We start from the raw sequence: 22245 nt of genomic DNA, 5'->3' as shown, positions 1-22245 counted from the left end.
AGTGTGAGTTTACATTAAACGTCGTCTACCAACGCGACGGACTGCTGGCAGGCGCCTTCGCCCCCGAGCGAGACCTGACGCGGCGCAGCTGGCACGGCTGGGGCGACGACTTCTATGACGGACTGTATCTGGCGCAGCATATCACGCTCGCGCTTATTACTGTGCATTTAAGTGAGTGAGCGAAACAATAGGCTTAAGCCCGTTTTCACCATGAATCCCTAATTTTTAAGTTTTTTTTTATCGACAACGTGGAAGCTCTTGGCCTGATGGTAAGTGATGATCAGGCCGAAGGTGGAAGCGAGCTTCACTCGGAATCCTCAACCACGGAGGAACCGGCTATCTTACATCTAACTGCCGGAACACAACAATGCTGTTAACATTGTTGTTGTTAAGTGACCCCGATGAGAACAAAATGCCAGTTATGTATTACTATAGGGGTCACTTAAAAATTAGGGATTGATGATGAAAACGGGCATTAGTGTAAGTTTACTACATCAAACGACCTCCATAGTGAGCGCGTCAAAAAAAATTATGAAGATTTTAGTTCTTGAAAGTATCCGCTCGGGTCGCTGTACAACCCGTCATACATTTAGGCTGAGTTGCACCACCTAACTTTAACGGTAACTATGACGATAACCGGTGCTTTTTGTATGGAGTTTGTCAACTTTTTGATTTTGTCAGAGTTAAGTAAAGTAAGATGGTGCAATCTACTTTTAATGTAATTTTTTTACGCAGTCACTAGTGAAGACATTTGATGTAAACTCACACTAAGCCCACAGATACTGTAATCTCGCGTCTGACGTGAAAATGCTCTGTACTAAAATGATTGTTTTGTTCGCAGTTGTGATATCATTGTCGTTCGTGCATAGACAATCTTCCATATGGCAGAAATGTTTCTGGTCGAACCGAGTTTGGTCGGCTAGTGTAGTCCTATTGTAAGTATCTATCCAACTTTTTAGACAGTGTACTTTAGGCCCGGTTTACACCAAGGCGGAGCGGAGAAGTGTCGGGCTGTCACTTGTTTTTTCTATAGAATTTGACAAGACGAGAAGTGGAATTAATTAATGAAATCTGATTGGTTATTCAACACACTTTTCTGTTCCGCTCCGCTTTGGTGGATATTGGGCCTTAAACACCCACTACATAAATAAAATAAAGCGGTCTAAATTAGATGTGACCTTTTAGAATATCTTTAGGTAGACAGGACCATTGCTAGTATAGACCTAATATACTGAACTGTCCTATCTGTGACATTGACAGCGGGGCGCCACCGTCAATAGCGGAGCTGGTTCCGATTTTTGCCATGTTGGAAACTATAAAGTTGAACGATGGTGGCGTCCCTTTGTCAATGAGTTTCGTAGGACAGTTCAGTTTAGGTCATCTATAGTACCTTATTCACCCGTCGTTTTTCCTCCGCAGAGTATTAATGCAATGCGTGTTCAGCTGGGTGATGCTGAGCAGCCAGTACGGGCTGTGCGCGCGCTGGGGGCTGTGCTCGCTGCGGCTGGCCGCGCGCTGGCCGCTGGCGCTCGCGTGCGCCGCCTCGCCGCTCGCCGTGTTCGCGCTCAACGAACTGATCAAGTGGCAGGAGATCAAGTGAGTGTCGTCACACAATAATAATAAGTACTACGTACAGAAGTTTTACTTCGCGAAGGTATAGTACGGGCTGTGCGCGCGCTGGGGGCTGTGCTCGCTGCGGCTGGCCGCGCGCTGGCCGCTGGCGCTCGCGTGCGCCGCCTCGCCGCTCGCCGTGTTCGCGGTCAACGAACTGATCAAGTGGCAGGAGATCAAGTGAGTGTCGTCACACAATAATAAAATAATTATAAGTACTACGTACAGAAGTTTTACTTCGCGAAGGTATAGTACGGGCTGTGCTCGCTGCGGCTGGCCGCGCGCTGGCCGCTGGCGCTCGCGTGCGCCGCCTCGCCGCTCGCCGTGTTCGCGGTCAACGAACTCATCAAGTGGCAGGAGATCAAGTGAGTGTCGTCACAGAATAATAATAAGTACTACGTACAGAAGTTTTACTTCGCGAAGGTACAGTACGGGCTGTGCTCGCTGCGGCTGGCCGCGCGCTGGCCGCTGGCGCTCGCGTGCGCCGGCTCGCCGCTCGCCGTGTTCGCGGTCAACGAACTCATCAAGTGGCAGGAGATCAAGTGAGTGGCGTCACACAATAATAATAAGTACTACGTACAGAAGTTTTACTTCGCGAAGGTATAGTACGGGCTGTGCGCGCGCTGGGGGCTGTGCTCGCTGCGGCTGGCCGCGCGCTGGCCGCTGGCGCTCGCGTGCGCCGCTTCACCGCTCGCCGTGTTCGCGGTCAACGAACTGATCAAGTGGCAGGAGATCAAGTGAGTGCCGTGCCCAGACTGCACGCAGGAAGATTTAATGGACAATTTGACACCATTCTCCAATAATTCGAAATCACAACTTTTCTAAAAAGACACTTCATTCTGGTCTTAAAAACTTAATTATTTTTAAATTACCTGTAAATTACGATTTTTGGTCGCATTGTAATTGAAAAAAGTAGTTTAATTGAGTTGACAAAATAGTGACGTCACTTGCTTGTTGTAGTGCCATACAAAAACTATGGGAGAGTTTCGTTTTGACAGTTTTAAAAAGTACGTCAATTGATTGGTGGTGTTAACATGTCTATTGTGACCAGAATGGACGGTCACATATTTTACATGGAAACAAATATTGAAACTGACAACGCCACTCATAGGCTAAGAACTCAATAGGGATGTTATGGATATTATGTAGTTTCAGTTATGGATACGGTTACGGATATAGGAATAATATTATACCGGTTTCGGTTACGGTTACGAATATTTTTTTTATTTCGGATATCCGAAAGTTTCGGTTACGGTTACGGATATCTGTGCTCTAGAATGCAATTTGCAATAGTTGTCCAACACGATTCATTCATGGCCGCACACTACACACTTACATCGAATAAAAAGTAATAAAAATTGATACTAGATGGCATTATAAAGGTAAATTAGGCTGTTATGCCTTTACCTATAATACTATACAAAAAACAATTTAAACTGCCTACATCCGAAACTATCCGAAACTTATGAATCGTTTACGGTTTCGGATATTTTATTATTTCGGATATCCGAAAGTTTCGGTTACGGTTACAGATATCCATAACATCCCTGGAACTCAGTAGGGGCTGCCGCCCCGCAACCACCGCGGACGCGGGTGATATGCGCGCCAATCAAGTCACTGGTACAAAATGGTCGCCCGCCGATCGATCGCAGAGCGCGCGGGCGCAATCTGTGCATTAGTTTTTACATAAGTATCTGCATTCTACAGAAACTGCGGGCGCGGGTGGAAATCGCGCCGTGAGTTCTTAGCCTTATACGGAGTTTTGGGCTGACACTGTGTAGGTTTGTTATCGACACGACAAGAAGTGAGTGCTCAACAATAGCAGTAGCACTCAGTTTTTTACCTTTTTAATCTATTCCTGACTGTATCATGAGCATATGAGGGGGAGGCAGGGGAGGCCTTTTCTCTCGCTCTCATGAAATGGCGGTTTTGCTTGTACACTCTGACTACAAGATTCGCTTGTACTTAGATAGGCAGATGGTACAGTATTAGATTATGGCATTTAATTTTACTTTTTATTTACAGAGCTGACATCCGCAACCAGCGACGAGCCCGCTTAGACTTCGGGACAAAACTGGGAATGAACTCTCCGTTTTGATGAAAACAATTACCTCTAGTCAATTACGCTTTAGTAGAATTTTTGAATATTTTTTACCGTGTTTACTGAACGAAGCCAGAGGTGCGGTCGAGATTTATTTATAAGAGAAAAATGACAATGTACTTATGATGTACCTAACACTATTTTGTACTTACTTTATTTATAACGTCTGTTTTTATGATAAACATGAATATTTCAAGAGATGTTATTAAGATATTGTGTTTTATTTTTTCAACAGGCATAGTTCATAACTGAGTATGTTCCTGCGGGCGGAGCGACAGTGGAGAATGCGGGAGCAGTGTGACGTAACGTAACTGCGCTGTCAAAACAAACTTCGCGATTCAACGTAACAATATGCTCTGCTATACTACCACAGGAAACTACTCAGTTAAGCGCTATGCCTGTTATCAAAATAAGGTATTAATTAAATACTATTTGAAAACAAATATTTTTATTACGAGTTATCAATTTGTGATGTATAAGACATAGCAGTCATTTAAAAATACTCTATATTGCCAATTATTTTATCATTAAAATTAATAAAGGCATATGTACCTATGTACATAGACATAAAAGGCGTACTCCGTTTTATACAATTGATTATACAATCAAACTTAATTTAATGAACTACTATACCACCTAGTGACTACTCATTTACATTGAATAGTTCTACTTGAATTTTAAACATGTATCACAAATTAAGTTTTGATTTATGTGACATGAAAATAATGTTTTTTTCTGCCAGTCTGACTTCTGAACTTACATTTGGCTGGACCTGTCAGTTAAACATACATAAATTAATTTGTTAATAACAATTATCTCACATAATTCTCCAGTAACAATCTAGATTATTGTTAGTAATCACTAAACACTTGTACTTAAAGGTACTTAAAGTAAAATACATATTCCTATCACTAGGAGTCATCAGGTAAGTCTAGTATTTCTTGAACAAAGGAAGCTACATCAGTCTCCTTTTGACTATGCTCTTGACAAAACTGATGGGCCAGTAGTGCATCATAGTTTGGCCTCTTCTTGTAATCTTTCTGCAGACATTTCACAATCATGTCTTCAAACTCTGGCGAGAACTGGCCACTCGGTAGCCTTGGTGGATCATCTTTGACCACTTGCTTTAATTGCTCAAAGGGAGTCCCCCAATTGCTGTATGGAAACTGACCTGTCGCCAACTCTATCATAGATATGCCAAGTGACCAAACGTCACTGCGAATGTCATACTGCCCTGGATTACCAGACGGATCAATTCTCTCAGGAGCCATGTAAGGTTTGCAACCCGCATCAATGGTTTTAGCAACTGAGTCTACAAGATAGCCAGAAATACCAAAGTCACACATCTTAACTTCACCTTTTCTGTTGATCAAAATATTGGAAGGCTTCACATCTCTATGGATCACTTTGAGTTGGGAGTGCAGGTAGTGCAAGGCACTGACTACTGAAAAAGATATTTTCCCAAGAATATTTTCTGGTATGGTTCTATTGTTTTTATAGATCTTGGTGTAGAATTTATCAAGGCTCATGTCCATGACTTCCATACAAATCCACACATCACCCTCTCTGAACATGGCTCCATAGAAATGTACTGTATATGGGCATGCACTGGCTCTCATCGAGACATCTAGGTCCATCAGTAGACGCTTCAGCTCCAGGGACTGGTTGTTGAATGTAGCTGTTATGCGCTGAAACAATAGATACAGTTATAGATAAATAACCAAAACCAAGATGAAAGTAAATCATGTTACATTACCACACTAACACAATTCCATTTTTTATACAATAAAATTAATATCTATATTTATCATATTACCTTGACTGCCATTATTGTGTCACTAGGTTTGTGGTGCATCTTTTCCACAATACCATAAGCCCCACGGCCAAGGTCACATATCTTCACCAGGTCATCAGCGTGCACTGTAAAGGTCTTGTCATCTACCGTTATAGTGGTCTGTTTGTCGAGATTTCTTGGTGGAGTCCTGGAAATTAGTACATTGCATTTGTATTAACAATCATGTCGGAATAGTGTTTGGTGCATGTAAAATTGCTATAGAGGTTACTTTACTAAAATTAAAAACACTTAGCCAAGGTGGTACTAATTTAAAATACATATTACAGTAATGAGAAGTGAAAAATAGGAAAGAAAATTATGTGCTGAATGTGAAGATTTACCACATTTGACATAAGACCTTGATACATACACAGTCACTGGCGCTGGTACGGGTGGGAAGTTAAATCCTGGTGGTGGAGGCTTTCTTCGTCCAGACATACTGATGGCACCGAATTATCAGCAGTTATTACAAATAATACCTAAAGCCAACTTCCTACGTCGATACACCCGTGCTTTGCTGCCGTTGGGAGACGCTACTTTATGGATTTTATTTGCACATAATGACTGCCGTAAAATTTCTCATTGCCTATTTCTCGTCTGAGGAAGCTTGTACTATTAGATAATTTACATTTACTTCTTGATTGAAAGTGAACTTGATAACCCAAAGAAGGTAGCTTCAATTTTGACAGTTGGTTGGACAATGTTACCATTAATCGCTTGTAATTCTACTACGGTTAACGTTGTACTAAAAAAAAAATAACATTAAAATTAAAATTTCTACCATGCATGGTTCAATAATTCTAAGCACTTTCTATTTTTTTCTTAGAAAATTAATTTATATTTTTTTTACGGTATTCCTATATCCTATTTCCCCCATCTAAATTAAAATCATCGCTTTAAAAAATCCATAATTAACAACCAATATCACTTTCTAGCACTCCCAAAAGTTATTTCACTCAACCCACAGCCCACAGAGCACGTAATAGTCTCAACCAGGAATCGAATCTGGGATCCATGTATGTATTAAGTACTTCAATTACTTATAAGAACCTCCGAAGAAGAGATTATTGACCTCTTAGCGCTTAAGTGAAAAAGAGACAAATGAAAAAACAAAAATATAAACACTTTTTTTATTAGTCTTACAAAAAATATTAAAATTCAACATTTCTAAAGAACTTGAACAGTTTTCTTCAGCTTATTTGAGGATGAAAATTTAATGGCTCTTACAGCAGTTTTAGCAACTTTCGATGCTTCTTCTTTTAATCTGAGCCTCTTTTCTTTTTCGGCTAGACCAACCACAGCATCATGTTGCAATGCACTCTTTACAGACGCTTTTGCGAAAAGTTTATTTAATACATAATCGTCATCATTTTTTGATTTCTCTTCCTTATTATGTTTGTGTTTTTTCCTCTTAACTTTTTTTACAGCTAGCAAACTGTCTATCTCTGTTTCAGATACAGAAGAATCTTTCCTTTTTCGTTTCTTATCTCTATTTTTACCATGATGATTTTTAGTCTTTTTTAGACTATCATCATATGAAGCTTCAGCTTGATCTGGTAAGCCCTCTAACTGCTTACCATGATTTATATCTGAAATTTTATCACTACTACCACTGTCACCTACTAAATTGTTTTTATTACTTCTAGATTCACTATCACTATTTATCTCACCTTCTTCTTTGCTTTCATTGCAGATTTCTGTAGAACTATTATTATCATCTTTTTCATTATCTTTATTTTGTTTGCTAAGCACTTCTTGTATAAGATTTTCTTCATAATTTTCTTTTGCATGCATATTTATTATATCCAATTCAGACATAACATTGTCAAATGTTTCTGTGGTTATTTTATCATCCATCAGATTTATTTCTAGCTCTGGAGGAGCCTTTGGGGGATTCAACAAAAGTTCCCTTTTTCTCTTATACCTTTCTCTTGGATCTACCTCTGCCACTGAAGTACTAGGTGTTTGTACATTCTTTGATATTCTTTTACTTATTTCTTTAGCCATTCTTTTCATTGCTTCAATTTTCTTTTTTGAATTGGAAATTCCTCCACTGTTATCTTTTTTGTGATTGTTGTCCATATTTACCTTAGTGTGTTTAAATAATGATGCAGTTTCAGTGTCACCATCGTGATTAGGTTCATCTAAGGTGAACAAACCCTGCAATGTACTTGTTGTCAAAACATTTTTCTGGTTAGGATCTACAAGTATTCTGTTACTCAGAAAATGTTTAAAAATTTGCCTCTGATATATTTTTTCTTCAATTGTTCCAGCAGAAAGTAATCTGTAAACAGTGACATTCTTCTCCTGCCCAATTCTCCAAGCTCTCTCTTTTGCTTGATTATCAGTGGCTGGGTTCCAATCTGGGTCATATATTATCACTCTGTCAGCACCAGTTAAATTAACTCCAAGACCTCCAACTCTTGTAGTTGACAGAAACACTAAATATTCTGGATTTTCATTGAATGTTTTAATCAAATTTTGTCTCTGGCTAACTATCACAGTGCCATCCATTTTGAGATACTTATAGTTATGGTTTTGTAAAAATTGCTCTAAAATACATATCATTGCTCTGGATTGAGAGAAAATAAGTGTTCTGTGACCCTGTTTTTGCCATATCTTCAACAGAGAATTCACAACTGTCATTTTCCCTGATCTCTTCCAATGACCAAATGAATCATTCAAAACTGCTTGGTCTTCTTCTATTTCATAAAGATACAAATCTGGATGATTACATATTTTCCTTAAAGTAGACAGAGCTACTAACACTCTGGCACGAATAGGATCCCCATATCTGCTCTCTTTATCCAAAATACTTCTGACAGTACTTCCCATAAGATACCCCATATACAAATCTCTTTGTTCTTCTGAAAGGGCACAAAACAAGACTTGTTCATTTTTCTCAGGCAACTTTATGTGCTCTTGAACCTCTGCTTTTGTTCTTCGGAGCATATAAGGGGTGATTAATTTTTTCAGTGCAATTGCTATTTCCAAAGCTGTTGCTTCCTGAAGCTCTGTAGCATTTGCATAACCTCCCTGGGTTATAGGATTTGCAAAATATTCCATAAATGCATGGTGAGTCCCAAGTAGCCCAGGGCTCATAAAATCAAACAATGACCATAATTCTTGTAAGCTGTTCTGCATGGGAGAACCTGTTATCAACAGTTTATGTGGAGTATCAAATTTCTTAACATGTTTACTGACTTGAGTGTCAGGATTTCTTATTTTGTGGCCCTCATCTAAAATAATATAATGCCATTTATGACCTAGCAGATCTTTTGAATATTTAACAACTCCAGCATAAGTTATTAATAAAATTCCATGGGAGTGATGAATATCACGAATGAGTTTATTATGGTTCCCTGAATGAGATCCAGAGTTGTGCAGAACTGCTATTCGAAGATATGGACACCAGTAGTGGAAATGTGAAACCCACTGGTAAATGACAGTACACGGGGCTACAATAATAGATGGGCCAAGTCCACCCCAAATCCCAGAATCAGTGTTTGATAATCCTGCTAAAAATGCAATTATTTGAACAGTTTTGCCTAAACCCATTTCATCACCCAACAATCCTCCAGATTGCACTTGATGCAATTCCCACAACCATTTCACTCCTGTCCTTTGGTACTTATAAAGTTGCTTCCAAACAAATATAGGAATGCGCAAACCTTGGTCCAGATGTTGAAACTTCTCAACGTCTTTATTTCCATCTAGCAAATATTGAATGTCAGCAGAATGAGACTCATTTACTAGATTACCGGTGCGTGCTGCCTCTAAGTTTTCCCTCCATTCTTTTATCCTGTTGTCGTACGAATTTCGGTCACCGTCATCTACGATTTTCTTTAAATTCTTCTTGGGTCGCGATGTAGATGGCAGACTTGGTACAGTTGCCTCATCATCATCTTCATCACACGACGGAAGGTAATCGCTCTCGTCGTCTTCATTCTTATTTTTTGAAGTACTTGGTTGTTCAACTTCTGTGCATACTTGTATTGAAGATTCTTTATTAATTTTGCGGTTTTTCTTAAATAATTGTTTGTCCTCCTTTCTAGATATTTTTTCAGCGGCAGTTCTACTTATTTCTGAAACATCATTAGATCTGCCGACCTTGTGTATAGTATGTTTCTTAGCCAAAGCAAGTTGATTTTCAAGATACTTATTTATATCCACCATTTCTACCAAATATTTAAACTTATCTACATTATTTCAACTAAATTGTTGAATGAAATGTCGCCTGACGATGTTTTTATTTACAAAATCCTTTGAATAAAAATTTAGAACACAAGCGAACAAGCGACGAAACATCGATAAAAAAAAATTTGTTTGAATTTTTACTTTTTTTTTGGGGTTCATCATTCCCAGTCCTTGATAATATAAAGAGTAAAAGCAAGCCCCGTAGACAAAGACGCAAACAAAACGTGACAGTTGTAATTTCGAAATATCTTCGCTCCGACGTTTTTTTTGTTATAGCCTGACCAGGAACATAAAAACCCTCGCCATGTTGCGGAAAACTAAACTAATTTCTTTTAATGGCAACAGTATAGTTCCCAAATACTGAACTGTCCTATGCATGACATTGACAGTGGGGCGCCACCGTCCATACCGGATCGCTGGTTCCGATTTTTGCCATGTTCAAAACCATATAGTTGAACGATGGTAGCGCCCCTCTGTCATTGAGTTTGGTGGGACAGTTCAGCGTGGGTCATCTATATAGATGACCAGCGATCCGGTATTGACGGTGGCGCCCCACTGTCAATGTCATCGACAGGACAGTCCAGCCCCCCTAGACAAAACGCACTTTTTGATCGAATCGAAAATCGAATCCGTCAAAACTCCATACAAAAAAGGGGCCTTTCGACCACTTTTCGACTGGTTTGTGATTATAATTTGCACTTTGTCTAGACCCACAGTATTTTGGAACTATAACTGAAAACTTCATTGACATGTCACCTTGCATGTCAGTCTATTGTTGTCAAAGTGTAAACAAACTTTATTTTAAATGTTTGCAATTGATTATGTGAATTAAATTGCTAAAATATTTTTATAGTCGTGAAAGAAAAGTGGTTCACGATGTGTTAATGTATTTGTCGAAGAGAAATACTAAGGGTTCGGACAATATTTTCATTGAATAATGTTTCCGACAAAGGTTTTCAAATTGACTGACATGTTTATCGTATAGTACAGTCCACTATGAAAATTAGCTGTAGTCTGTTTCAACTACTTATTTTAATGTTTTTTGTCACTTTCTAAGTTTTGAATTTTATGGAATTGGGAAAGAAGTACCGAGTTTGAAGGGTTCATGAGCAGACATTGCAGTTGAATATTCAAGTTCTGAATTTGATTATTGATGAATAATAAAATAAATCCTACTAGCTCGATTGATGGTTTCATTTAATTTATTTAAACCAGGTTACCTTTAATAATATTTTTCGTTAATTTATGAAAATATCAAATTAGCCCGTAATCCTGAATCCTGATACATAAATTTAGCCTATTAATTTAACACATGTACGACTGTACTCAGTGTTGCACTATCAAATGCGCCTCTATGCCAGGGTTTGTATGTTCCAGAGCCCCGATTACGGTAACTTTTAACGTCAACAATCCAGACACGCTTCTCGATTCTGCGATACGATTGGTCAAAACAGCTGACGTACGCTGTTGAACGACCAATTGTATCGCAGAATCGAGAAGCGTGTCTGGATTGTTAACGTTAAAAGTTACCGTAATCGGGGCTCTGGTCAGGCTATAGTTTCAAAGTTTTTTTTGTTGTAGTTACTTCGCCCTTCGCCCAAAACGTGAACGTAAGTGAAGGAATTCGATTTTCAAAGCGATCAAAAAGTGCCACTTGTCTGGCTCTGAGGCTGGGGTCAAATCAAACTTTCGTCCTGTGTGAAATTTTGAGATCTTGATCGTGCTGAATCTTAAAAGCTGAGCATGTAATTTGTAATAGAGAAATGGTTTCTATTTAGATTTTTTCCATTCGTTCAATTTAGTTTGTGTATATTGTCCTTCTCAACCACAGATATGGATAGATGCAGCATGTGTCAAAAATTGTATGAAGCCGAGCGTGCCACTTTTTAAACGTCATTAGTGTCATTTTAGCGAATTTTAGTGATTGCCGCAACGTAAAAGTAATCGTATCATCGTACTGCATTCGCAAAGTCATCGAAAGATATCGTGTGACTCGATTCGAAAATTAATTAATTCCGATAAAACTGATAATTTGTTAAATACAAAACCAAAAACATCTTTATTTACCTTTTTAAAATAAAGTAATTCTTACAATTCGTCAAATCTCGTTATTTTTTTTACCCTACCAGCGTTTCAAGACATAAATTTGTCAAGTGCATGAATACATGGATCAGTGTGTGTCTTATTGTTATGAGTAAGTACGGTTCCTTGGGATCGGTATGAGTGCACCACATACAGGGACCATGGTTTTAACTCTTAAGAGTACATCGCAGGATATGTATTAAAAACAATGCCACTTTATACTTCTTCTACTGCTACTTTATTCTAATTAATTATTTGCTACTTGTGCTGTTAATTACAATTCTCAATCCGTAAATAATATCTTCTTTCTACCGTGTTCGTACTACTGTTCTCGTAAAATCATCGTAATCGATTGTTGTAATCGGATTACATGAACATCACTCGACCATGTATGTCCATTTGGACATATCGGAATGGCACGCTTTGACGATCAACTTGCTGTATCTACTCTAATCCATATCTGTGTTCTCAACTCTCTGGCCTCGGCTGTGATTTATCAGTCCCAGAGCCATACAAAATAAAAAAAAAACTGACAATTGATTGATTGACACATGGATTGACATTGACATTTCATCATTTTTGTTCTGTCGCACGATTTCGGTATCGGCTGAGCTATTTTCACACGTGGTTTTAAATATTTTTAAACAAGAATAAAAAAGGTACTGTTATTATTATTTATACATTTTACTAAAGGTTTATCTAAGCCAGTACCTCACTTTTACAAAAAGTGTAGTTTTTATAACCTCTAACACAACCGACAGACTGGTAAAAAAATGTATTTTTTGCTTTATTTATAGGATAGCAAAATGCAGAAAGTTAAACGAAAAAGTGAAGAAGTTAATGCTGTAGCTCCGAACAAAAAACCGAAATTAAAATCGGAAAAACAAGAAGACAAAAAACAAAATGGGGATAAGAAACAGCCATTCAACAAAAAGCCCCAGAATTTTAAGAAGGGCGGTAAGGATTTAAAAAAAGGCCCTAAAGATTTTAAGAAATTCAAAGATGGAAATGTAAAAGGTAAAGGTTTTCATAAAGATGGTAAAATTACTGGCAAGTTTTCAAAAGAAAGTGGGAAGGATGAAAAACCAATATGGTCAGAAATGAAGAAAGAAAAGAAACAGTTACGGCTTGCGCGCCGGAAAGCCAAGGCGACGGCCGAGGTGTTTGAGGTGTCTCACAAGGCTAAGTTACTTGCTGCACAGATTCAAAGGTAACTAATTTAAGATTTTTTGTATATTTTCTGGAATTCAAATGATCACCTATATTTTAATTTAAACCTATCACTAACTGAATAGTTTGCCTGTTATCTTTATGCAAGGTTTACTCTTGTTTTAGGAAAGTAGTGAAAGCAGAGTTTCGAGCGAGTTCTTGCAAAGAATTGCACAACCTGCTGAAAAGCCATTACAAGTCCATTGCCCTGACACACGATCTCAGCAGAGTCATACAAGTGCTCCTCAAATACGCTTCTGATGAAATTAAGAATGAAATCATTGCAGAACTGTTGGACCTGGTTGTCAATATGGCCCAGTCCAAATATGGTCACCATGCAGTGAAGAGAATACTGAAATATGGCAGTGACTCCATCCGCCATGAAGTGATCAAAAGATTCATTGGGCATATTGTGTCGTTGGCATCACATAACATTAGTGCACCAGTTTTGGACTATGCTTATGGTGAATTTGCAAACAACAAAGAGAAAATACACATGCAGCAGGAGTTCTATGGTGATATTTATAAAAACGTAAGTTGATAATATTTTCTATCTTACTCACACTACTACTTTACATTACAGACTATCCACTAATTTTACTGTGCAATCAATTTATAATACAAAATTTTAGTTTTATCACTATGAAGAAATCGCTTCCAGACATCTATGCAGAGAAGTCCATGAGACAAGCAAATTAGTAATTAACATGGCAGTAAATTGCCTCAAAATGGATTGTAATGTTGTTTACATTGTATATTGGAAAATGAAAATAAAATGTTTCAGACAAAAGATCCTAAGGTGCAGTGCCTGAAAGATGCCTACAAGGACAGTCCTGAAATGAGGCCAGCCATACTGCAGTCTTGTAAAGCCAATATACAAAAGATTTTGGATAAAAATCTACATGACAGCGAGTAAGTTACTTTCCTTTACAATATTTTGTAGTTATCTTTGCTTATGGCAATTATTATACATGTAAAAGAAATCACCAGGTTGAAAAATGTATGTTTAACATTTCAGATTGCTGCACTCAGTTTTGTATGACTACATTCGTGAATGCAGCGCGGAGGACAGAACAGAATTTGTGTCAACACTCAGCCCACTTATTGTGCCACTCAGCAACTCACTGCCTGGTGTCAATGCTGCTAGCATGTGTGTTTGGCAGGGCACCAACAAAGATAAAAAAGTATGGACCATAGTACTATAAAGTCATATACATTTATGTACTAATTTCTCTAAGGTTCTGAATAAGAAAATAATAATAATAATAATAATAATAAAATGTTTTATTTGACAAAAAGGGCGACATCACATTAAAATTTACACAAATTACAAAAAGAAAAACATTGTGCCCTGCTGTCAAATAGGGGCCCGCTCAGCATTAATCGGGGCACGCCGTGGGAATGCCTCGACACTGATTTTCAGCGGGTCCCTTGACGTTGCTGCGCCCAACCGCCGAAGGAGAAGCACTCCGTAAAGTGCCTGTCCGTCGGCGGGAACACGCAAATAGGAGGGCAGGAAAGGGGGCATAGCACATNAAAACAACACAAAATTAAAAAAATAATAACAATTAATCTTACCAGCACTAAAGCTGAGATAAAAAATATACGATAATAACAATAAAGACAACAATAATTTTACAATCCACGATATATAAGTGTGGCCATGACCATAAGTACCGTGAACGGATCCGAACACGACACGACACCACCCTTGCGTTGCAAAGTCCATTTGATATTTGTAGTAATATTGTACTAAGTAAGTTTTCCTTCATTTTCAGACAATACTAAAAGTAGTAAAGGAGCATGCAGTGCCACTCAGCAAACACAAGACTGGATATAGACTCCTGTTGGCTATTTTTGACTCGGTTGATGACACAGTTTTAGTGAAGAAGGCTATAGTGTCCACACTGGCCAGTAACTTAAAAGATATTGTTAAAGATCATTGGGGCATCATGGTAAGTGTTTATCATAACAGAATAACATTTATTATAAGTCCTGGAGACAAGTAGTGGTTAATTGAATTTTATGTAACACATTGAATAATCCTTCACCTGTTATGAACAATATTAATTATTATTATATCCTTTCAGACAATACATTGGCTAGTGAAACCAAAAGACACAGCCACATTCCACCCCACACTGATCCAGTTTCTCAACGAGGGCGCCAAAAGCGGCACCTCGAAGAAGGACGCGGAGCTTCGCACGGCTGAACTGCGGGAAGCCATCTTGCCCGCGGTGACGGCAGATATACTGGCCGACCCGGAGTTCTGGCTGAGTGGAAAGGCTATTATGCTGCTGACTGTGGCTGTCTTGTCTATAGGTAAAGATAAAGTACTAAGTTATACAATTTTTAACTAAAAATTCTAATACAGAAAGAATAGGTGATCTTAGTTACTGTCTACTATCCTTATCTACAGCACATTTTTCTTTTGTAAAACTCCCCCTATTTATTACAACTACATCCACTACTACTACTAAATGGCTTTAAGCATTCTTCTGTTCAACCCTACAATCAACAGAATATTTAACATTGTAGAATGTCTTGATAAAATTATGAAATTATTTGCAGAAAGTACAAAAGAAATGTTGCACGCCCTGGCCGAAGTTATATGCCGGCCGGATTGGCAGATCACTGTCGATGGAAAACCGGTGCTGGCGGTCGAGGATGCGGGAATACACATGTGCCTGAAGAAACTGGCTTGTTTGGACAAAGACAAGACAGAGCATACCCTGAGCGAGGCCGTACGTGAGAACTTGCAGGAGGAAACGGTAAGATAGAGTTGCTGCATGACACAATAACTTACTATACCGTGCTATAGGTATTCCAACTAATGCCAGACTATGGATTCAATCAATAGCACAAAATATGTTGACACTATTGAGGCACAATCAAATAAACACTATTCTCTTGATTAATCAATCACCTTTTTGTCCTTTTACAGTTGAAAGCATGGCTGCCAACAAACAGAGGATGCTTCTTTCTCTTGAAACTGATTGAAAATAACAACGAAAGTGTATCCAGTAAGATATTAAAGAAGTTAAAACCTCACACAAGTATATTGAAGCAGCAGACTTCAGAGGGTGCAAAAATTTTGCTGCAAAATATTCAGAAAAATAAATGTTAGTCAAATATACTACTAAAATATTTATTTCATCCTTTTAGTAATACTTAGCATCATTCATGATTATTAAAAATTACAAAATAAAAGTTTGGAGCCCCTTAACATTTGTGGTCAGTCAGTCATCTAATCAGTAACAAACTTTCTTCCGTTCCATGTGTGACATTCACAACAAATTTGTACAATTTACATCATAATGTGCACTGCACATTTATGCTAACTGTGAAACTAGTGTAAAGGGGCTCTTTTATTCTTATTTTTCTAGTATAAATGCTTCAGTAGATGGTGACCATACTTTTCCCACTGGTTTATTCTCTATTTTGTTTATAACATTCAGTGCTTTTTGCAATAATTCCTCTTCAATACATTCCATTGTCCTGAAAAGATTGAGATAGTTTGAACATTACACATAATAAATTTCACATTAGAATTTTTTTGGATGGGTTTGCATATCACACAAGTAAGAACACAAATAATTTAAAAACTGTCAAGAGCATAGACTAAAATAGTGTTAAGTTTAACCAGTATTATTACATACCTGTTTGCATCGATTATGTCCCAAGTCTCATCCTGCAACTTAAGATACATTTCTGCGACTCTTTTCTGGAAAGCAAGAACCTCATACCTACAAATAACAAAACACTTCTATGAAAGGCTATTCAGAATCAAGTTTTATGATACAATTTTATACTGATTAGAATAAAATCCGACCTTTCATTTCCATATCCTTTCCTTTGCTGAACACTTTCTAAAGGCATTGTTAGGAAGAACACTTTGTCGGGCTTGGGCAGGCCAACGTCGGGTGCTTTACACCAGTCAATATTTAATCCTGAAATCGTAATAAGTCTTGCAAAATAAGTTTTATCTTTGATAGCATAATGAATTAGTGTTTTTAAAAAAAGGAATACTTTAATTACAACACTATTTACTCAAAAGTTTATAATCTGTACCTACTGCTGAGTGCTGTTAAATTATTTTAAAAACTTAAAGTAATTGCCATACCTTTAGCAGCAGTAAAAGCAACCCCAGAGTAGCAATACCTATCTACTATTACACTAATGCCCTTTTCTAAAGTCTTCATTATTTCATTGGCCCTTTCCCAACGATTTGCTGAAAAGAGCAGATGAATAGTCTCATCTGATAGATTATTCTGAAAAGTTAAAAAACAACATTAATTAAAGTAAATAAAATAGAACTCAATCATATTTCTGAAAAATATGTTCTTCTACTTGTCAGCCAGAAAACGTGCACGCAGGCAATTTATGTAATTATAAAATCGTGTAAAATTACTCTATATATTATTTACCTGTGACTTCAAATAGCTATCAATCACTTTACCTATTTCTGTATTACGTGCAGGAAAATTGGTGGCCTCTGCTTGAATATCATGTTTTTTCAATCTCTCAACTGTAAACATCATTCGTATGCATTTATTTACATTTAAAATAGCACAAGATCTAGAGAGAAAAGTATCGTTAGTTACCAAGTGCTTTACACTGCGTTGACTTCCCAGTTCTGTCCAACCCTTCGACAACTATTAGGGCTCCTCGATTTATTTTCATAATTGATAAAAACAAGCAGAATTTAGATAATAAATACAGAAAACGCTACGAAAGATCGTAGGTTATTTTGGCTCCTCAATTTTATCAAAAGTCAAAACAACCACCAAGCACCAAAAAAAAAAACCGCCGCCGACAGGTGACAGAACTAACGAGCTATCAATAATATGGAGGCACCCATGGTAAAATGTAAAATATGGGTTTCGTTTTTTGCCATTTGACTACGGAACCCTAACAACAGCTGTGGGTCTTTTTACCCAACTGGTGGAGGGTGAGACATAAAAAAAAAATTTGCAATAGCTCGTTCGCCAGCTATCTAACGCGTTGCCGTTACTGTTTTGGAACTAATATGGACACAATGCGAAACAGCGGCCCCTTTATTCATGGCAATGGCAAAAAAAACGTGACAGTTGTAATTTCGAAGTCTCTTCGCGGAGTGAAGTTACAGCCGCCATTTTGTGTTCTAACTTTAATTATAGGCACGCTTATTTTGTATGTATGATCAGTCCCTCCCTACGTTTATAAACCAATGAACAAAAAAGATAGTCTGTGGTTGACTTTTGACATTTTGCCGATATGTTCATTCATCATTCGTTCTTCCTTCCTTCCCATTCCTTCCTTTGTGTTTTTCAGCCGAAGTTTTTCCTTTTCAGTTTCAGTCAGTTCGTTCGGTCAGTAGCTATTTCCCTTCAATTTCCCATTTTCCTTCTCATTCACAGATTCGGACCGCAAGTGAAATGTGAAGTGGCGGCAGATGTGCGTCGTATTTATTGTAAAAATTATTTCTTTTGTTTTTTCTAAAGCAATCATTTAAAATCATCATGAAGAAAGGGTATAAAGTTGCAGACGTTAAACGCGAAAAGAAAATCGGCGTCGCCGCTGAAAATTTGGAGGAGTTGATAGCGAAATCTCGGAAAAAGTTAGGGGTGAGTTTTAATTTATTTATTAAGTGTTCCCCTTTCGGTTAAATAAGTGTTTAAATTGTGTATTTCTTGTTTATTGGGGGTGAGTTTCATTTATGAATTTGATTGTTGGTTCCTGGATAGGGATGTGTGTCAAGGGCAGCAGGCCTTGACATATCGCGGTACCTTGACCCATTTTCTGTTCCAGTTCAATGTCGAGGAGGCGGGGGGCTGCCGGCTCTTCGTGGCGGAAGACGGGACGCGCGTGGAGGATGACGAATACCTGTCCACTCTACCGTCGCAAACTCTCTTCATTCTTCTGAAGAATAAAGAAACTATGGTCACTGGTATGTTAAAGCTGCTCATAATGATGGTCATGTTCTTTTTTTTTTAATAAAATAAGACTGAAGTTTATTGCATTAATTTTAGAATTATTTTCTTAATTTTAATGTTAAAACAAGCAAGCATTACCTGTAACACAGTAGGCTGCGTTTTAACATCTGAAATGTTTCCCTCTTGTAATTAATTTAATTACCACAAAGTTAATCACATTTTCCTTTTCCATTCCAATAGTCTTTATTCAGCTATGTTCAAGACCTTTTGCTATTAAACCTGAAAGGTAATAAAAAAAAATTTTTAGCATAAAAAGTTTTAACAGAAAGAATCTTTCAGATTTCGACTTCTACTACAACATGATTCGGTCAACGAAGAAAGAGTTCATCGACACAGGGGCAGCAGCGCAGGAGTTCCTGAGCACTGATGTCAAGGAGAAGTTCAAGGTGTTCCAGCGCTACATCGCGGCTGCTAGTGACGCGCGCACCATGCTCAGTGAGCGCGCGCAGGACCCGGGCTGGTTCGAAGGTAAGAGAGAGAGAGTCTGTATACACAAGGGCAGCAGCGCAGGAGTTCCTGAGCACTGATGTCAAGGAGAAGTTTAAGGTGTTCCAGCGCTATATCGCGGCCGCTAGTGACGCGCGCACCATGCTCAGTGACCGCGCGCAAGACCCGGGCTGGTTCGAAGGTAAGAAAGAGACAGTCTGTATACACAAGGGCAGCAGCGCAGGAGTTCCTCAGTACTGACGTCAAGGAGAAGTTTAAGGTGTTCCAGCGCTACATCGCGGCCGCTAGTGACGCGCGCACTATGCTCAGTGAGCGCGCACAGGACCCAGGCTGGTTCGAAGATAAGAAAGAGTCTGTATACTGTATACACAAGGGCAGCAGTGCAGGAGTTCCTCAGTACTGTGTCAAGGAGAAGTTCAAGGTGTTCCAGCGCGGCGCTACAACGCGACCGGTCGGCGCGTCACTAGAGGCGCGCTCAGGACCCGGGCTGGTTCGAAGGTAAGAAAGAGAGAGTCTTATACACAAGGGCAGCAGCACAGGAGTTCCTCAGTACTGTGTCAAGGAGAAGCTCAAGGTGTTCCAACGCTACATCGCGACCGCCACCGTAAAAACCATTATGGTAAACTCAGTGTTACGGCATAATCGCCACTAATTCGGTTTCCTTTCAATACGGTTTCCGTCCATTCAACGTGCGGGATTTGATACTTACTAAGATGGCGGAGTAGGTAATGTTAATTCCATAAGGATCCATAGTCTTAATGGTTGACGCGTAAGCGGGTTAAGCCCCGCTAATGATTTAGCGATCCCTTCTGCCTAAATGAAGACAAGGGAACCAGAAACTCCTACAATCGTTGTCATCACAAAGGATTGTTTATAACTGGTACTGTGCTATAAAGACTTATAGCACAGTGCCAGTTAACTGCGACAAAGTCGACTTACCAAATCCCAGCGTCGGACTGGCCATACAGTCGGGGTGGCATTTGCCAGCCGGGCCCCAGCCTGCGCGGGCCCCCCACGGCCTGGGTTGCGGGGCATGCGCGTGCAAAAATTGTAAAGTCATAATTTGTAGAAAATTGCTTTGCCTACAAATATGTTAATATAACTTTTTGCCTTAAATTAAAGATTGAAGTAGTTATAAGCAAAAAAAATCCTTTTTGCTTATGTATAACTTCTCTAATTTAATTTAGGACAAAAAGTTATGTAAACACAGGGCCGTCTTTAACCTACTAGGGGCCCTGGGCACTTACGGATCAAGGGGGCCCTTGTCATCTAGAAGAAGGTATTTTGAGACGGACAGACGGGGGCCCCCTCCGTCGCGGGGCCCTGAGCACGTGCCTAAAGTGCCCAGTGGGAAAGAGGGCTTTGACTAGGGGTCGCAATACCGAATCATTTCAGCAAAACCGGTATTTTCGGTATTGGCTCTAGACGAATACCGATAATCCGGTATTTTCGATATTTCCGGGATTAAGCTAAAGTTAGCAAATTTAGTATAATAAAGTTAGTTTGCGGAGGAATAGTAAGTAGGTACCTAACCTAAATTAATTTATCTTCTAAATAAAACAAAATTCAGTCCAAATCAAATCCCAACTATCCCAACTAATATTATAAATGCGAAAGTAACTCTGTCTGTCTGTCTGTCTGTCTGTCTGTTACGCTTTCCCGCTTAAACCTCGCAACCGATTTTGATGAAATTTGGCATAGAGATAGTTTGAGTCCCGGAAAAGAACATAGGATAGTTTTTATCCCGGTTTTTGAAACAGAGACGCGCGCGATAAAGTTTTTCTGTGACAGACAAAATTCCACGCGGGCGAAGCCGCGGGCGGAAAGCTAGTTGAGTTATAAAGAGGTAATAAAAATATTATTAAATATAGATTAAATTCTTGGGCCTTGTAACGAGATCGTAGATACAGTAACGTATCTAAACTTTTATCACTCTTGACCTACTTGACTTAGGGTCCTATGTATGTCCCCTAGATGGGACAGAGGGCGTCAACAACAGTCCTCCATCGCGTTCGGTCTTGAGCTTCGCGTTTGATCTCACTCCAAGTCTTGCCGATCTTCTTCGCCTCGTCTGCCACAGTGCGCCGTCAAGTTTGCTTGGGGCGACCACGTTTGCGTTTTCCTTGGGGGTTCCAATCCAGAGCCTGCTTGGGGATGTGATCGGGATCTCTTCGGAGAGTGTGGCCAATCCAGTTCCACTTGCGGCGCTTGATCTGCTGGTCGATCGGAATTTCGTGGCAGCGTTCCAATAGCTCGACGTTTGAGATTTTCTCATATACTGGATATGCCGAAAATTCGGCGAAGGCAGCGGTTGACGAAGATCTGCAGCTGGTGCGAGATGACCTTGGTGACCTTCCACGTTTCACACCCATAGAGCAGAACGGATTTAACGTTGGTCCCGAAAATTTTGATCTTGACCCTTCGGGTCAGTTTCCGTGACTGCCATACGGGGCGAAGTTGTGCGAAGAATCTGTCAAAAAAAAGAAATCTGAGAAAAGTCAACCCAAAAAAAAAGATAAAAAAAAAAATTAAGCCACTAGGTCCTGAAATTTGAAAAAATCACAAAATTAACGATAACTTCTAAACTACGAAAAATCGTAGAACATACATGGGGGTGAAATCGATAGGTCTAGTCCTCACCTATCACCTGCCTTCGGCTTGACACCTTACAAGAAACACCCTGTATATTTTTTCTCTTAAAATTACTTATTGTAAAGAAAACGTAATAACTTTTAAACTAAGCGACATATCCTGATAAAATAAAAACAGCAATAATGCTAAATAACAGG

General features: G+C 39.0%; 6 protein-coding genes across 10 annotated transcripts in view; 3 read left to right on the top strand and 3 right to left on the bottom strand.

Moving 5' to 3' along the window:
* Positions 1-4267, top strand: part of l(2)k05819 (transmembrane protein 94-like protein l(2)k05819) — a 31800-nt gene extending 27533 nt beyond the window's left edge. For 4 of the 5 annotated variants that reach the window (XM_028315430.1, XM_028315428.1, XM_028315431.1 and 1 more), the window contains 4 exons: positions 52-171; positions 842-935; positions 1420-1596; positions 3637-4267. In XM_028315430.1, coding sequence (XP_028171231.1) covers positions 52-171; positions 842-935; positions 1420-1596; positions 3637-3709 — 464 coding nt within the window. In that variant the 3' untranslated portion in view covers positions 3710-4267. The remainder of the gene's footprint in view (positions 1-51; positions 172-841; positions 936-1419; positions 1597-3636) is intronic. The other variant, XM_028315429.1, reaches the window with a different exon arrangement.
* lic (dual specificity mitogen-activated protein kinase kinase lic) lies at positions 4240-6249 on the bottom strand. The gene is made up of 3 exons (XM_028315436.1): positions 5917-6249; positions 5529-5694; positions 4240-5400 (listed from the first exon to the last, which is right to left on the bottom strand). Exons 1-3 carry the CDS (start codon positions 5982-5984, stop codon positions 4624-4626), a joined length of 1011 nt encoding a protein of 336 aa, XP_028171237.1. The 5' UTR covers positions 5985-6249; the 3' UTR covers positions 4240-4623.
* A 411-nt stretch (positions 6250-6660) lies between these two features.
* LOC114360673 (DNA excision repair protein ERCC-6) lies at positions 6661-9879 on the bottom strand. Its single transcript, XM_028315434.1, has one exon. The coding sequence runs from the start codon at positions 9720-9722 to the stop codon at positions 6714-6716; it is 3009 nt and encodes a 1002-aa protein (XP_028171235.1). The 5' UTR covers positions 9723-9879; the 3' UTR covers positions 6661-6713.
* A 2506-nt stretch (positions 9880-12385) lies between these two features.
* Positions 12386-16170, top strand: peng (Pumilio and CPL domain-containing protein penguin). Its single transcript, XM_028315426.1, has 9 exons — positions 12386-12484; positions 12623-13035; positions 13161-13566; positions 13819-13946; positions 14053-14218; positions 14813-14989; positions 15125-15356; positions 15606-15805; positions 15979-16170. The coding sequence occupies exons 2-9, from the start codon at positions 12632-12634 to the stop codon at positions 16159-16161; spliced, it is 1896 nt and encodes a 631-aa protein (XP_028171227.1). The 5' UTR covers positions 12386-12484; positions 12623-12631; the 3' UTR covers positions 16162-16170.
* LOC114360670 (thymidylate kinase) lies at positions 16169-17864 on the bottom strand. Its single transcript, XM_028315427.1, has 6 exons — positions 17639-17864; positions 17462-17562; positions 17158-17305; positions 16867-16984; positions 16694-16780; positions 16169-16532 (listed from the first exon to the last, which is right to left on the bottom strand). Exons 1-6 carry the CDS (start codon positions 17715-17717, stop codon positions 16409-16411), a joined length of 657 nt encoding a protein of 218 aa, XP_028171228.1. The 5' UTR covers positions 17718-17864; the 3' UTR covers positions 16169-16408.
* A 453-nt stretch (positions 17865-18317) lies between these two features.
* LOC114360663 (DNA fragmentation factor subunit beta-like) lies at positions 18318-19536 on the top strand. The gene is made up of 3 exons (XM_028315417.1): positions 18318-18640; positions 18825-18963; positions 19289-19536. The coding sequence occupies exons 1-3, from the start codon at positions 18536-18538 to the stop codon at positions 19534-19536; spliced, it is 492 nt and encodes a 163-aa protein (XP_028171218.1). The 5' UTR covers positions 18318-18535.
* Positions 19537-22245: the final 2709 nt, after the last annotated feature.

Source organism: Ostrinia furnacalis, unplaced genomic scaffold (assembly GCF_004193835.3).
Source record: "Ostrinia furnacalis isolate ACB-3 unplaced genomic scaffold, ASM419383v2 OfSCF5116, whole genome shotgun sequence".
Classification (NCBI taxonomy): Eukaryota; Metazoa; Arthropoda; class Insecta; order Lepidoptera; family Crambidae; genus Ostrinia; species Ostrinia furnacalis.
The sequence above is the reverse complement of the archived record's forward strand: the minus strand, read 5'-3'. Positions and strand labels throughout refer to the sequence as shown.